At 41.6% G+C, this 16,257-nt stretch overlaps 1 protein-coding gene across 1 annotated transcript in view; it reads right to left on the reverse strand.

Moving 5' to 3' along the window:
- Nucleotides 1-9,162, reverse strand: part of LOC146195210 (uncharacterized) — a 43,534-nt gene extending 34,372 nt beyond the window's left edge. Inside the window, exon 1 of the mRNA XM_084596754.1 lies at nt 7,080-9,162. Coding sequence (XP_084452880.1) covers nt 7,080-7,785 — 706 coding nt within the window. The 5' untranslated portion in view covers nt 7,786-9,162. The remainder of the gene's footprint in view (nt 1-7,079) is intronic.
- Between the last annotated feature and the right edge of the window lie 7,095 nt (nt 9,163-16,257).

Consider the following 16,257-nt stretch of genomic DNA (forward strand, 5'->3'; position numbering starts at 1 on the left):
TGTAATTCACTTCTAATGCCCTTTCCGGCGCTTGAATATACCTTGAATATTGTACGTGTTTTAAAACTGCAGTCCAGTGCTAGTTTGAAATTGCATTAACTTCCCCCACAAACAGTAAAATTATGTTGTTCTTTTTTCTGTGTGTGTGTGTAAAGGAGGAGGGGAATCTATCAGGGGCGCGACTTGATTACTCGCAATATAAGTTTTTTATAAGACTCATGCACTTCTTCTGTCATTTCCTTTCGCAGTGCACACGCCCATTCTCATTGATTTCTCTTATAGTGAACTCATTCACATCTGACGTTGTTTTAGACGACAAAGGAATATATATTTTTTTTTACATATTGCTATATACGGGAGTGCGAGAGTGCCGATCCGGAACTATGTTCCACGGCATACCTCGAAAGTGAGACATTAGGAAAAGCGCTTCTGATTAGGCTACGACGGAGGCCGTTTATGCGTAATCTGTGTTCACTATATCTTTTGACGCGAGTAGCCAGGCTTCATGCACTACATGAACAGACTGCCCAGACTAGCAGATTTCTGCGTGTAATTGAGGCAATCTGCGCAGCGCAGTAGTAAACGTGACACCCACTGTGCGTTACCTTCTAAGGTTAGAATGCTCCTATGCACTGAAAAGTTGGATAATTTTTTTGCATGACAGGATCTTTGCCATGAAAGAACATACCACAAAACACAGTTATAATTAGTTATAGTTATACTGCAGCCATGCACAGTGCAACGGCAGCACGCAAAAGCCACGTGTGTGCTGGCCGCTCCATACTTTCACGCCACGTGTAGCAAACGACGCGCTCGGCAAGGAAAAAGAGTAGGGTGCCTCGATATCAGCGCCCTAAGCAAGAGTTGACTGCAGCGTAGTTCTCGCGACCGCCACTTGGGACACTCTCCTCCGCTGGGTGGTATGGGGAGCTGTGAAACTGAGTTTGTTCTAGTAACGTTGCTCAAACGTTCATGTTTCTATGGTCCATGACGATGGCAGCCCAGTCTCTCGCTATCTTCTGCTGGTCATGAGGGTTTATGTCCATTTTCACCACAGGGTCGGCTGTGGTCTGTATGGCTATAAAAAAATAAATATTCACAGCATCCAGAATAACATAATTTACACTGAACATCTACTCACCTTAAGTAACCCAAGAAACGCAGTAAGACCATTAATTGGATACCTTATACACAACACAAGAAGAGCCACAACACATGCAGTTCCAAGCAATGTTGGAATAGGTGGAAATGAAAAAGCAGATGCGTGTCCTGCACGAGCCCAGACTCTAGAGATTAAAAAATTTTTCAGCCAAAGGCTCAATGACGTTCAAGAGCAAACTGCCAGTTTAAATTGAACTCTGAAGTAAATAAGTTACACTTAGTAAAAACTGTAATAATGGAATGGGAGTCATGCTCACACCAAGAATGCTTGATTGAAATCATTTTATGTTGTCTTCGCATTGGACAAACACAGCTCACTCATGGTTTATTGTTGGAAAAGAAAACACACCAAAATGTGATTTGTGTGGAACACCACATACTAATTCACATATTATTTGCAAACATAAGACTAGACAACTACGGCAAAAACACTTTGCGCTGTTATCCCGAGTACATACCATTTCACCCTTGTTTACACATAGGAGAAAATTCACTTGTGGAAATATCTTGTGTGTTTACATTTTAATAAGAGGCCTGAGATTAAAATTAGCTGTGATTTAGCTTTGTTAAACCTGGAATTACACGAGAGTAATCTACATGGCTATGCTTAGGTTCGCCTTGAAAGGAAAGACATGGCTTTTACACATAGTAGCTTACTCCATGATTTCAGCTTTATTTATGTGAGGGGAATCACCTCACATATGAGCACCCTTTGCTCATATGTTGTTGACCATTCTCATTCAGGTGTAGAAGACGTCGAACTTTGGGGCACACTGCCGTCAAAACGTTCACACCAACCTTCTGTCCTAACAACTCGCTGTTGTCGTTCGCCTCTACCAACTACAGAGTTACCTGTCTTTTTCTTCTTCCTTTGCTCTTCAGACAGGCATGGCGAAATGGCGAGACTGTGGCCAATGTACCTCTCGCTACAGTAAGAAGCGATGAGATTTTAAACATACTTTAAACATTTGTTAGAAAGCAAATTTCTACCTTGCATTTGGGACATGATAGTCTTAGTTGCTTATGCACCATAAAATATAACACAGCACAAGATGCCAGACCTCAAATATGCTGCTCAACATTGAGCTGGGACAGCTCCTTTTGCAATGTGTGCAAGGCAGTGTTGACTGGCCGAGAATTTAACCAGTGATGGCTTCTCGGACACGACTGCAGAAGTATAACTGCTAAATTTCCAGTTTCACATTTTGTCCACTGTGCTTGAAGCACAGTGAAAAATTGCAAACCAACTTTGAAAATTAGACCTCTGCTTTCCACTTACAATGTAAATGTTCTCTAAAGAAACCATTCCACCTTTGCTGTATAGTCAAATGCCAATCTCAAAAGAGTAGGTCAAGGTGGTGCACAGAAACTGGGATAGCTATAAGGAGTAATGCCTAAATAATGCAAAACAACTCAATAACAAGCTTAAAGAGCAGCCACTAATGTATCTCAGCTGGTTTAGTATATTTCTTCCGTGAGTATTTCAAAGTGTGCAGAAGCATTCACAGTTGCTTCCTCTAATGTAGGCCCATTGGATGAATGCTTATGTCTGACATCCAGACGAATCATCACTAAGGGCACCACCAGTGTCTGTCACGAAAAAAGAAACAAACAACCGTTCCGATGACAACTTGTACTGAACTGTCTACTATTTTAGCAGCTTCTTACCAGTTGTCTGTCTAGTCAAGAGTTGCATACTTCCTGCCGCTGCTAATGATTGCATGAGGAGCTGCAATGCCTGCAGCCCAGCTCACACAAAGGAGTGTCACACTTTGTGCGCAGCCCTTGTACACTACAAAGCACCTTTTGACGCGACGACTTCCAGATGCCCATATCTATTTATGTACAAGAGTGGCTACATAGCGTCCAGTCTGCAAGACAAGCTGACACAAATGCCATATAGCCGGCTGTGATATCACATAGTCCGATAAGTGGTCCCACTGCAAAGTCCCTGCTGTGATATCACATAATCCGATAAGTGGTCCCCCTGCAAAGTCCCTGCACCATCCTTCTAGTGCAGCTGGATGCTTGGCCACCAAGTGAAATTGCCAGCAGGTCATATAAACAATCTGCTATGTTTATAATGCCTTTTCATTAACATACCGCTCAAAGCCAGATTTCACCTGGGGCACTAGTTTGAAATTGTGAAAAAATGCACCCCTCGTAACGGCTCAACAGGCTTTGCACCTAAATGCAAAATGAGATGGTTAGTTAGATATGTGGGTTTAATGGTGCAAAAGCAGCTGCAGCGATGCTGCGCTAAACACAAGGTTATACGAGTTGTTACGTGAGGTGCTTAGAATTATGATACTCGTATTTGATTTGAAACACCTTGGCCTTCTTAAGGAATGCACAAACAAGATAAAAATCGATGAATGCTTGTTTGCCTAAAGGCAATGCAGGGTGAAATGAAATGTGTTCATTATAAAACACTGTAAAATATGCTTTCCCAGCGGATATGAGATTAAAATGTGATTGACAGTGAGCTCACCACCACCCATTTCACACAATTGTTTGTCTTTTTTTGTCACGAGGAAATTATGTGTTATGTGAGTGTATCCTATGCGTAGACGACATAAAATAACTTCATTAAAACGCTCTTGGTGTCGGCATGATTTCCATTCCCCTAAAAAGGGCATTACAGAATACAGCTTGTTTGTTTCATTTGCCCAAGCAGCTTGCCACTTAGCTCTTAGTTTGCTACGTACCAACTTTTTGCAATCCCTGTGGGGTATGCTCTCATGCGTTATATTCATGGATTTGGCCTGTGCAGAGCATATGTCTGCTCTTTCGTTTCCCCTAATCCCTACATGATGGGGGCCCAGCGGAATTTTATATTATGTTTTCGGGACGTTATCTGTACTATGCTGTGTTTTATGTATCCAATCAGTGGTTCGACGACTTTTTTATAGTTTAATGCAGTTAGGACGCTTAAAGAATCTTTGTAGATGATGCTATTTTTAATGTTTTCATTCCTTACTTTCTCCACAGCAGCATAAACAGCGTAACAATCTGCCGTGAAAACTGATGCACAATGAGGTAGCCTTGTTATTTCTGTTTTATTTTGAACTATACCACGTCCATTGAATTGACCTGTCTGCAGACTGAAACTGAAGGCAGTGGTGGTCCCCGGGTTACTGCATCAGAGTATGTACCCTTCTGTTGAAAGAAGAGTCATTTTCTTGCCTGAGGGTCTGTCAGATTTTCTGTTGTTTTCAGGGCGATGATTTTTTTTTTTCTGTCTTCCACATTGGGCATGACCTAGAGTATGCGCTATTTGCACCATTGCAGTTTACACATTTCAGTGTGCGCTCACGTCTGTCATCAGTGTGCTTGTTTTCTACACATGTGACACAAGTCGGTTTGATCCGGCAAGCCAAGGAGCTGTGTCCAAAGCGCTGGCATTTGAAACACCGCCTGGGGTTAGGAATGTAGGGTCGGACTTTACAATTTAGGTATGCTGCATGAATGGACCCAGGCAGGATCGCACTATTGAATGTTAGGACTATGTGTTTGGTCTTGATTTCTGCATTATTTCTTCGGATGGTTATGCGGCGGGCTGCTATTACTTCTTGTTTAGCTAGTTCTTCTTCGATTTCCCCATCAGTACTTTGTAACAGCTCGTATTCAGAGATGACCCCCTTTGTCTGGTTAAGGGTGCGGTGCTGAGTTACTGTGACGTTCATTTTGCCGATATTTTGAAGAGAGAACAGTTTGTTCTTCTGTTCTTTGGTCTCTACTTGTAGTTTTTGCCTACACAGTTCTTCAGGGTTTTAGCAATGACGAAAACTGACAAGTTCGCTACTGGTTCGTCATTCATCGAGTGGATCAAAAAGAACTTATGAAATGCTTCTGGTTTGTGTGGCACAAATTCCTTTGCATCGGTGCGACCCCTTTTCAGGTGACGATCATGTTTTTTAGAAGATTATTTGTCCACATGGCATGTATGAGCTAAGAGTTCCTAATGTTGTCACCTCTGGTTTACCATCATAGACAGAAGAAGGTCCTGGAGCCAAATGAGGAGCCCATCGGTAGAGACTTGACCACAGCCTCGACCGTCACCGTTCAAGGTTTCTTTCCTTCACCTTCTAACTTATCACCACGGTACGGATAACAGCTTCGGTATGGGGGCTAGGGGTCCGTGGTGGCGCCAAGCACCAACGCTTAGTTTACACAAGGTGCCCCTGCAGAGAAAACGAGATGAGTCTGTGCCCGTTTTTCAAATAGGTCAACCAAAGCAAAGCATCCACTTGAAATATTGTGGCCAGAGGAAAAGTTTAGTTTATGGAGTTTAACGTCTCAAGGCGACTCGCGCTATGAGAGATGTCTTGTGGAAGACTGTGGAAATTTCGACCACCTGCAGTTCTTTAACGTGAACTGACATCACACAGCACACGGGCGCCCCATGGAAAAGCGGATGATGCGAGCGGGATTCAAGTCTACATTCTTGGGCATATCAATACCACCGTAACCACTGCATCACCTCGGCAGAGCGCCAACGGAAATGTGGCCACAAAGGTGCAAGCATGTGCAGTGGAAATGTCTGTCCATCTTATACTAGGGCTAACTGTGCACAAGCCAGCACGATGCAAAAATATAAAAGTCTGCATCATATCGTTTAGTTTACTCAGATTTTGCCTCCTCTTCAAAAAACCGAAAAATGAAATGGCATGCCTTAGTAGACATATGATGATACTGCAAAACAAATGTACAAAATTTGTTCCCAAACAAAAAATTTCCTCCACACTGTTGTGCCATTAGTAGGAAAATTCCACTGCAAAAAAGTAGCTTAATTGTGGGATGCAGAACTGAGAACTGATAAAGCATGAGGTAGAAAATCTCCGCAAAAAAATTGGCTGTGAGGGAGGTAGGGAGCATAGCCTTCTACAGGACTAACTTAGAGAAGACAGAGTTGGTTTTGAATTACACACAGAACAAGTGATGAAAATGAGAATCACAAAACCGACATGTTGCAATAAACTACATAATACATGAAATAAACTAAAATTAATTAAGCAATATGGCATAGAAAACAGACAAGGAATGAAGAATAAGAATAGACAAAATATATTTGGCACTGCATTGAAATGAATGCATCACTAAGAACCTTAGAAGAATACAATGTTTCATCACCCATTGCAATGCAAGTATAATTTACTACAGTGTCCGCAAGCCTAACAATCCATTATCTACACAGAAGCTGGTGTGAATGAGATGGGTCAATCAGAGTTCATTGAAACATCATAATACCACAAAAAATACTAAATTTAAATCAAGGACAGTGGCAGTTCTTTGAGGAATGGCAATATAAAGAACTGAACACTCAAGATTTTTTTTGTTAACACTATTTAACAGGTTTCCTGCAAAGGGTCCAAATTAAGAAAGAAATATTTTCATGGCATGATTTTTTCACTACAGTTAACACAGAAAACATCAAAGGAGCAGGTGTCTTCCATTGTCATGCCTACAACTAGACATGATGTGATATCTCCGGAACTGACGTAAAATGCGAAATCAAAACGCAAAAAAAATGTTACAATCTCCTTAGCTTCTCTGAAACTCTCAAGGCAAGCATGCTCTGAAATACAAGTTGCATCAGTAAATAATAATAGGTCATTGTTCAAAGTAAGGAATTCCAAATAAGAATGTCATGATATAATTTAAAATGGAAGTTTGAGAGCTCAATAGTCTTCTACATTTTGAGAAAACATTTAGAAGACAGTTTGTGCCATGGTGTCTGATATCATCAAAATACCTTTTTAAATATGTTAGCGCAAATGAAAAAATCCTACAAGTTGAAAACCTCTGATGTAGGTCAAGTCGCTAAACTTGTATAGTAGTTTGTATGTAGTTAGTTTGCAAAGAACAAGATAACTATCAAACCATTTGAGGGCTGCAGAGACGACGGCTCTTCCCCTAATGTTCATTCCCTTTGTGCTCTTTTAAATTGTGCATTCTTGCGAATGCCTTTGGGCACAAGTCACAATGAAAGGGCTTTTCACCCTTGTGGGATCTCACATGATTCAGGAGAGCCGAATTTTTCACAAAGGCCATTGGGCACAGCTGGCACTGATACGGCTTTTCACCTGTGTGGGTGCGCACGTGCACCACCAGCACACTTTTTTTTGCAAATTTCCTTTGACAGTAGATGCAAGAATATGGACGCTCTCCCGTGTGAGTCCTGATGTGTCTCTTCAGGTCGCTTTTCTGTGTAAACTTGCTACTGCAGTAGTCACAATGGAATGGACGCTCTCCCATGTGAGTCTTGATGTGGGTCTTTAGGTGACCTTTCTGTGTAAACTTGCTAGTGCAGTAGTCACAATGAAATGGACGCTCGCCCGTGTGGATACGGAGGTGCACACCCAAAACGTATTTAGAGCTGAAGCTTTTGCTGCATTGACTGCATTTGTGAAGCTTGCGGCCCGAGGGTTTCCCCATATGAGAACACGTAGAATTGGTGCACTGGCTCATTGGATGCTTCTGATGTGGTGAACCTTGACCAGGAAGGGTGGTATACTTGAAGACTGTGCCAACTGGATCTGCATTTAAGACCCAAAATGCTTTCAATAAGAGGAGAGAACACTGCAACATTCCATTTAGTGTTGGGCAGAAAAGGTAATGCATGCAAAAATTTAGCTATGACGTTCAAGATTATGAAGAAAATTGAGTGCTTGTTATAACTTGGTAAGGAAACTGGCCTCAATCCAAGTAAATAAATAAATATGCACAATTACGAGCTGAATGACAGATTCAAGTTGATGCAAATGTAAGCATTAATTAGTGGCAGTTAATTATGCTTAGCAATTAAGCTCTACAAAAATTTGAAATTTACTTTCTTTAAATATTTTCAAAAGAAAGCTAAACACACCTAAAAGCCATTCAAATTAGATATCACTGTCCTTCCTCCTAAAGAACATCCTGTTTATACATACAGTTTCAGTTTGTGGACAGAAACTGAAAAAAAAAAAAGCGCAAGCAAATGCTTCGACATTTCACCTAACAAAATGTCCTCAGATGTGAACCAAGGCCTGAAAATGGAATGTAAGTATTCAAGGTCTAGGACAAATGCGCTAAGCTTGAGAGGGTCATCAAATTTATGCCCATAACAAAGAGATCAATTACTTCTAACTAACCAAAAAGAACCAAAATACCGCGATGCATAGGTAAATGCACCATGAAAAGGAACAGAGGTGCATGACGTAGTATGTTAGACTGCTTGCCAGTGCCAATTTAAGCACTCATGGCACGCATTTTCATGCTTTTGAATGACTGCCTTTAGAGTAATGGTGCAGCAGCTATAGAGGCCAAAGTTGCTCTTCAGTCCAGATTCTGCTTTTAAGATGACAATGCTGCAAAAAAACTTTCACCATTTGAAATCTCAAGGTACACCTTATTATGCCTGAGACTGGGCACGTCTCCAATTTTTAGAGCAGGCAGAAGCGGATCAAGCCAAATCGCCATGGGCTAGGATATTCCTTTTCATTCTGCCTCTGCCATTTTATATCAAAAGAAAAAAACAAAAACAAAACATGTCTGGCTTTCATTCAAAAGCAGCCAACCACTACAGATCAAAGCATCTAAGTATATAACTGCTTTTGCATAGTCAGTGGCAGGTATAATACGAAACAAAAAATTAAGGAAAAGTCGCAGTGCTTAAGCCTCACAGCTAGACATTTAAAATGAGTGTGGGCATATTAGCACAAGACATACCATCATAAACAGTGCACCAATGGTGAAGGCTACTAATTTATGTGCACTTTTTTCTAGAGACTCCAGTGAAACCGGATAATTATGGCTTCACTCGTATGGTTCTAAAAATAATAATGTTTAGTACAATGGCATTCCTGTACAACATGTCATGATGTCACACACAAAATCTCTCAGTGGCTATCACTCAAGCTTCATAGCTATTGCTTTATCTTCAGGAGCACAATTTCACATCAAGAGAAAATGCTTGAAGGCAGAGTTTTCAGCACAGGAAAAAAAAATTAAGAAATACAGAACATACTTAAGGCATCACTAGGATTCTCCACTTCCGTTCACATGAACCTAATGTAAAGCCTTTGTCAAAAGTGTAGAGCCCGGGGAGTCTGCTTATGATAGTGAGAGTCCTTCCCACTGGAGAGGGTAAGACAAAAAAAAAAAAAACAAATCTTACCACCAAGATTTGGAGCACTGGAAAATCAAATACAATCCACACAAAGTGGCTCAAAAGCAGACTCCCTGTGCTCTATGCTTTTGGCAGACTGTGCCTGCTCCCACACACAATAAAACCTGTACCAGTAATTGCCATCACCATTATATTAAAAATTCCCAACACTTAAAACCTGTCACTTCCTTTAGCTCTTTAGGCATAATTAAATATAAATTAAGAAAAAGACACTGATTCCTTCAATTTATTATGTAAAACAGAGGTAGGTAATATATTGATATCGAAGCATTCAATGTCCAACAACGTGCATAAACCTCTAGCATCGAGATCACTGGACATGCAATGCTTTGAACATGATGCCATTGAAACAGCAATGGTTGGCAGGTGTGGTACTGAACGTTTCTTCCCATGAAACCTTTCACTCCTTTGTTTTGTTTAGGAGACGCGACCTGCAAAATAAAGCACAGCAAAGAAGTGTCAGTACAAGGAACCGATGCCATGAACGGCACTGCTAATGTGCTTCCTGTATCAACACACATGCACAAAGAATATTGCACCTGACGAATCACATTCCGCGAGGCAGAAAATTGCTACAGAACATGAAGAACACACTAGTAATAGTGTGCTCTGTAATATGACCACACAGATTCTAAATTGATTATCATATACGCTCAAAACACAATACTGCAAAATGGTATCTTATATTAGTTTCATTTCTTTTTGCCCTCTCTGAAGGCATCAACGAAAGGATACAACTGCAGAGGTTGACAGCAGTCGCTTCAATGCGTTGTTCAGTGGGCAAGCTGTATTCTGTGCACTCAATACATGTTGCCTACAAAACAGAACATAGCAAAATTAGACAAAGCCCCAGGAAAACACAAAAGCTGCAAGAAAATTCTGCATATATGTTTGGGTACATGACACATATGAGGGCAAGGGGCAACCATGTGCCCAACACAGGGTTGGCAAATCTCAAGTATTGTGCAGAAGGAGATGTTTAAATTCAATTGTCAATCTATGTAAAGCATTTTCTTTCTTCGTTGGAATCTCAAAGCAAAATAAATCTACTGTTGCATTTTCTCTTAAGAGTAAGTTTACATGGAAAAGAATGTGCCTGGTATAAAATATTATGACATGCTTTCTTATTCCAAAAGTCCTCTCAAATCAGATAAAGTAGTTACTATCAGCCCTTAGCCACACAGTTGGCAAGGCAAACAAGCATTCTTCAGTTTGTGAATCTAAGGGCATGTGTCAGGTCTTTAGGTCCTATGAAAAGGTAGCACAGGTCAATCACTAAAGCATACCTGGTGCTAATAAACCTGCCATTAACAAAATGCTGATTTGACCAGATGCATTTTATAGCTGGCTAAAAACTCAAATAGCTTTGCGGTTTATATTTAGTTACCATCGACAGCAACAACTTTTCTTTTTATGCCTTCCCAACCTGCTTCATTGGGCAAGGCAGCACTGTTAGCATGTGGCCACAAAGTAACCAGTTCTATGTATTCTAGGTTGGTAAATGAACCTTCCTATGCTCAGCTCAAAACTAGGTTTTGCTGTTTGGTGGTGCTACCTTGTGAAAAGGCTTTTTTAAAATGTTGAGTGCATTATAGTCACATGCGTGCGTGTACCGCTCCTTAGCGGTTACACAGAACTAAATCCAGGCCCACACACTTCACAAAGTATGTTCACATCACATACACATGCAAGCAACAATACTTAGTACAGAAAATTAAAATCTAAATTTTCAATGTCGTGAGCACTCGTTCGTATGTCTGGTTGACTGCGAAAAGTATTATACGACCAGAACTTGTCAAAATTTCGAATGCAGTAACTAGGAAATAGTGCCCCGCCACGGCGGTGCAGTGGTTAAGATGCCCGACTACGAGTACCCAGGTTCGATTCCGACCGCCACCGCCGGCGTTTTGATGGAGACGAAACGAAGAGGCATCCGTGTGCTGTCACCACACATTAAAGATCCCCAGGTGGTAAAAATTTCTTAGACGTCCACTACGGCTGCTTTTTCCCTCTTTCCACTTTCAATCCCATTTTTCTCCCTTCCTATACAGCACGGTTCAGGTGTGCACAGAAACAAGTGTGACAGATACTGCGCCTATCCCTTTTTGTGAACCAATTATTATTATTATTATTATTATTATTATTATTATTATTATTATTATTATTATTATTATTATTATTATTAATCAGGAAATTGTTTTATCAGGGAACATATTACCCGGGAGAAATATAGTCTAACTCTATGGGAGATTTCTACTGCCCACGATTTTCAGTGTATGAAAGAGGAAATTGCATAAAGTTGGCAGATATCAACTAGGTTCTACTGCACTTGTCTGGCTGTGTCCGAAGAATGACAAAATGCCAGATCCAAAAGCTGCACGTAGCAGTAATACACTTTGGGATGTTGAAACCTCGTTGTGCTTATGAAAAACTGATGTAGAAAACGATACGAGACATAGGAGTGCTCCTGTGTCTCGTATTATTTTCTACGCCTGTTTTTCATAAGCGCAACGATGTTTGAACAAGTCAGTCACCAACTAGCCCAACTAGAAATCTTTTTGACACTTTGGCACAATGCCTCAGAGTTGAAATGTTGCCAAGAAAAGCAGAAAGTGACACCCAATAGGAAGAATTACAATTTGATTCTTGCATTTGCACTCCTTTTTGTTCAATTCCGCCATGACATGCACCTTTTGCAATATACCAAGTCTTTCCCATCGAGACATCGCCTACCCTCCCATTTAGGCAAAATACTCATTATATAAAAACCACCTAGCCACCTACCAATCCTTGGAAACAAAAACTGAGGGTCTCGCAATTCCCCAAAAATACCCTCCGAAATGTTGCTACTGTAAAAGGAAAGCAGCGACAGAAAGGAAAGAAAGACATTTTATTTTTCGCCCATCCTTCCAATCTTTTGTGGCCTCTAATTTATTTACATATACAGCAGGCAACAGCGCTGCATAATCAGGGGAGGGAAGAAATTACATTTGTTACAATAACAGCCCAACAAAATGTCAAAGCATTTCACGCACATGGAAAATGATCGAGATAATGAAGGTAAGCACTTTTTTGTTTGCCTTTGACAAGACAACTTTGACAAAAGGAATGCTATGGACACAAAGATGATGCAGAAATGTGCACGGCGTGGTACAATACACGATCGCGCTGGCTTGGTGGCGTTTTCGTTTGGCATCCATGTCCGATTTTCCTTTTGCTTGTTATTTGGAGCGCTCTTTGGCTCCGAATGTCTGTGCACTGCCTACATCTCCTCGTGGGCCTTGTCTGCTGCCACAAGGCTGCTTGAAACATTAATATGCATTTTCTGGTTGTAGATATGCTAATAGACAGCTCCGCCATTGTGGCTCAGTTGTGATGGACACAAAGTGCAAGGAGCCCATGCGCTATGTGGCTAGAGTTCGATTTTGGCCGTGTTTCATGGATGCAAAACCTATGTAGTACTGTGCAATGTTAACCCAAGTTCGATCTCAGCCACTACTGCCATGTTTCTATGGATGCAAAATGCAAGGTGTCCCTGTTCTATTGCTATGTTAGTCATTTTAAGGACTCCGAAGTTGACCGTGTGGTGTCACGAAGATGCAGCAGTGTTTTCCTTCCATTACGACAAACATCGCAGTGAAGTGGAGTGCTCCTATAACTTCAACCATCTTAAGTTCTTCAAAAAACACTGACAATGTGCAGCGCCCAAGGATGCCATTTTAGCTTTTCTCCTCCATCAAACAGATGCCACTACGGTCGGTATAACGCCTTTGTAATTGGGATCAGTAGTCAAGCGCCCTAACCACTGAGGCACTGAGGTATGGTGCACAAGGAAGCGGCATATATGTTCCACAAGTTTCTTGCACTCGGAGGGGGGCCAAAGCGATGGTCAGCAGCAGGTCAGTAGGAAATGCTCGGTGATGGGGCAACAGACTGCCACTGTGAGTATATACTACTGCACTTGTGCGTGCAAATAGTTTTTTTTTTATTCGGTCAGCCAGCGAACAATGTAAGAATGAATGACATGTGGAACATTTTCACTTTCTGTCCCTACCCTCGAAGTGAATTACATAATGTACACACCACACCGACTGCACTTGCCAATGCGGCTTCATGTGACCAGTGGCCCCTGTCATCTTATGAAGAGGCCAAAACCTAATGCGTTGCTACCTTATAGCTGCTTAGACAATAAGCTTTTGTTGAGGAAACCTATGACCGTGCTCGTGTGCGGCGATGGCTGGTGAGTGGGAAAGCGTGCCCTATGGTCACACAACTTAAAGAGTTCCAAAATTCTTGAACAGCCTTTTTCAAAGTGAGGCAGAAGATGACAAACCATGAAACCAATAAAAAAAAAAATAAAAGCAAAGTGATGTGCTCATCAACAGTAACGCACAGAAGATGGATGCATATGCATGAATAATTAGTGTTATGAAAGGAAGGGGTCATTGCCTGCAAATAAAGGCCCCATACAATGTTCACATCACTAATAAGAACACAGTTATGCATCAACACAATCAAGTGAGTAAAACACACAATTTATTTAGTAAAATTACGGTTAAAAAAATAAAAATTCATCTCTTTACATGCAGAAAACACTTCAGAACATTTCACTGCCTATTCCGAAAGAAAACCTTAACAGTAATTGAGGCGGAAGTGGACGGTACGCACGGGATGAGAATGCGGCTGTATAGTCATAGTTTAACCATGACTGTCACCATTCTGAAGTGTGAACCCCGATCATAGAATGCATACAATGACCAGTTTAGCCTCCAATGTAGCTGCGTGGGAAGCAGCCAGGGAAATAAAGGCCGGCAGGGATGGGCAAGGCAGGTTTTTCCGCCTAACTTGCTCTACGCCAGCAGCGTCAAGAACAGTGTCCACCATCAAACACGATGAAGCGAAACCCAGTCCACGTTGATCACTGCTTTGCGCCATGCACAAGTGCGAGCATGCCCACCTGTGCTGCTGTCAGGCAGGTAGGTGTGCCTAACATTCCAGTTCTTTTACGGAACCTTATGGGAATAAAACGCAGTAACCGCAGCGCGGTTCACTTTGAACAAAGGCACTGCAATTGGTGCTCATTTTGTGCAAGATTGTGCCTGACTGCAACATACCGCAAGAGCTGCGTCTGCCCTTGCTGGTTGCGCATTGCCAGAGTTGTGCAGGTGCTCGTAATGCCTAGTGGATTCCAGCAACACTATGTTTGCTAACCTCTTTTGTACTACCTCAGGTGGCACAAAGACAGAATGGTCCGCCATCACCCACTTTTAAATCATGCATGTGCTCTTCACCTGTCTTACAAGTAGCACCCACATTCACATACTCTGGTGGGCTCTTCGATACATGCCTCACTTGTCCCTTCAAGCTTGTGGCACTATTTTGCCTCAGGTCCGTTTCGAGCCACCAACAAAATTTCACTAAGTACGGTAAAATAAGTATGGTACTAAGTATGGTGTACGTTAAAATTAACTTTGTTATACTGAGGTAAAAAAATACACTGTTCTATGGTCACAAAGTTGTGAAAAACCAAAATAATTGCTACATTGAGGATTTCATCACACTGAAGTTCATTATTTAAAAGCTAAACTGTAGTGCTGCATTCAAAGTACAGCCGAGAGAGCGCAACACGAGCAAAAATGAAGAAAATGTGTGTCAAGGTTTCTTAAAGATTAAGAAAGTTCAAAAAGTTCAGCATTGTACACTTATTTCAGAAAGCAAGCTGCACAAAAAAAAACAGTGAAAGAGCTCAGGCGCACTTGCAAGACCCGTAGAAAATAGATGGGCCCTATTAGGCTGCAGCAGCAAGTTTAGAAACTTTCAGGGAATGTGTTACACCTGCAAGGTTCATTATAGGCTGAGCCCCAAATAAACAGGCATGGTCATGTGGCACTGCTCACGTATGAGCTGAATAGCGCTGAACCAAGGTAATCTTAAATATTAAAATGATATTTGTACAATTCAATTCGGTGCTGGTGTGCTCTTGATTGCCACTTGCAAACGCCACATAAACAATGCATTTAGAAGCATGCACTCCAGTTGCTTTGGTCCACAGTCAGATCCACCAGCTTCTTCGCGAGCTGCGTGGAGAAGCCTAACAGCGCTTTGCAGCAGATGACGATGGTGCAACCAGCCAGCATCTCTAAGCCTATCATTAATATACAGCTGTCATGCATGACACCTCATAGTGACATCTCAATTAGTTTGTTGTTGGTTTCAAATTGCCAAAGCTCATGCATACTGCATGCTTTTTCACCTGCTGGCTACATGCATAAATTGTGCATGTGAAACCGGAAATAGCTCCAGGCTCATTTTGTGCCCGCAGAATCGCCCTTCTGACAAATGTCTACCTTGAAATTTCACTGAATCGAAATAGGTCAGAGGCACTTATATTGATCAAGCTATTTATATATAGCTTATAGATAGAAACAGTGGTTACAATTGCACTTTTTAACTAAATTATTCCTCGCAACGCATGACTGCATAAAGGTGGCACTGGAATGGTCTGTACACTAATACCACAGTGTAAGAGGTTTGATTTCTGTGTCACTGTCATGTGACCCAGCTGCAATCAGAAGAGGCATTTCCGTATAGATGCAGGATAGTGCTGCAGAGTTGCTCCTTTATGTATCTGCTACTACAGTGGCCACTGCTAAAAAATGGCAGCAAGGCAGCTCATGTAGACCTAAAGATCACCTTTCAGGTGGAACGCCATTGGGAACATCCTGCCACATTCAATGCAATAGAGCAGATATTTGCCTGCATATTACCCAGGCTATATCGCATGTTACAACCAACACTTCCCACATGCAGCCACGAACCGTCCAGCTAACATGCTGGTTCTGTTCAGGAGGCATGGTATTATCAATCCTACATTTAGAATGAGACATTATTTGCGAAGAAACAGAAAGTACTGAGCCACCAACTGG

This window comes from Amblyomma maculatum, chromosome 3, assembly GCF_055883805.1.
Source record: "Amblyomma maculatum isolate TAMU_Amacu chromosome 3, ASM5588380v1, whole genome shotgun sequence".
NCBI lineage: Eukaryota > Metazoa > Arthropoda > Arachnida > Ixodida > Ixodidae > Amblyomma > Amblyomma maculatum.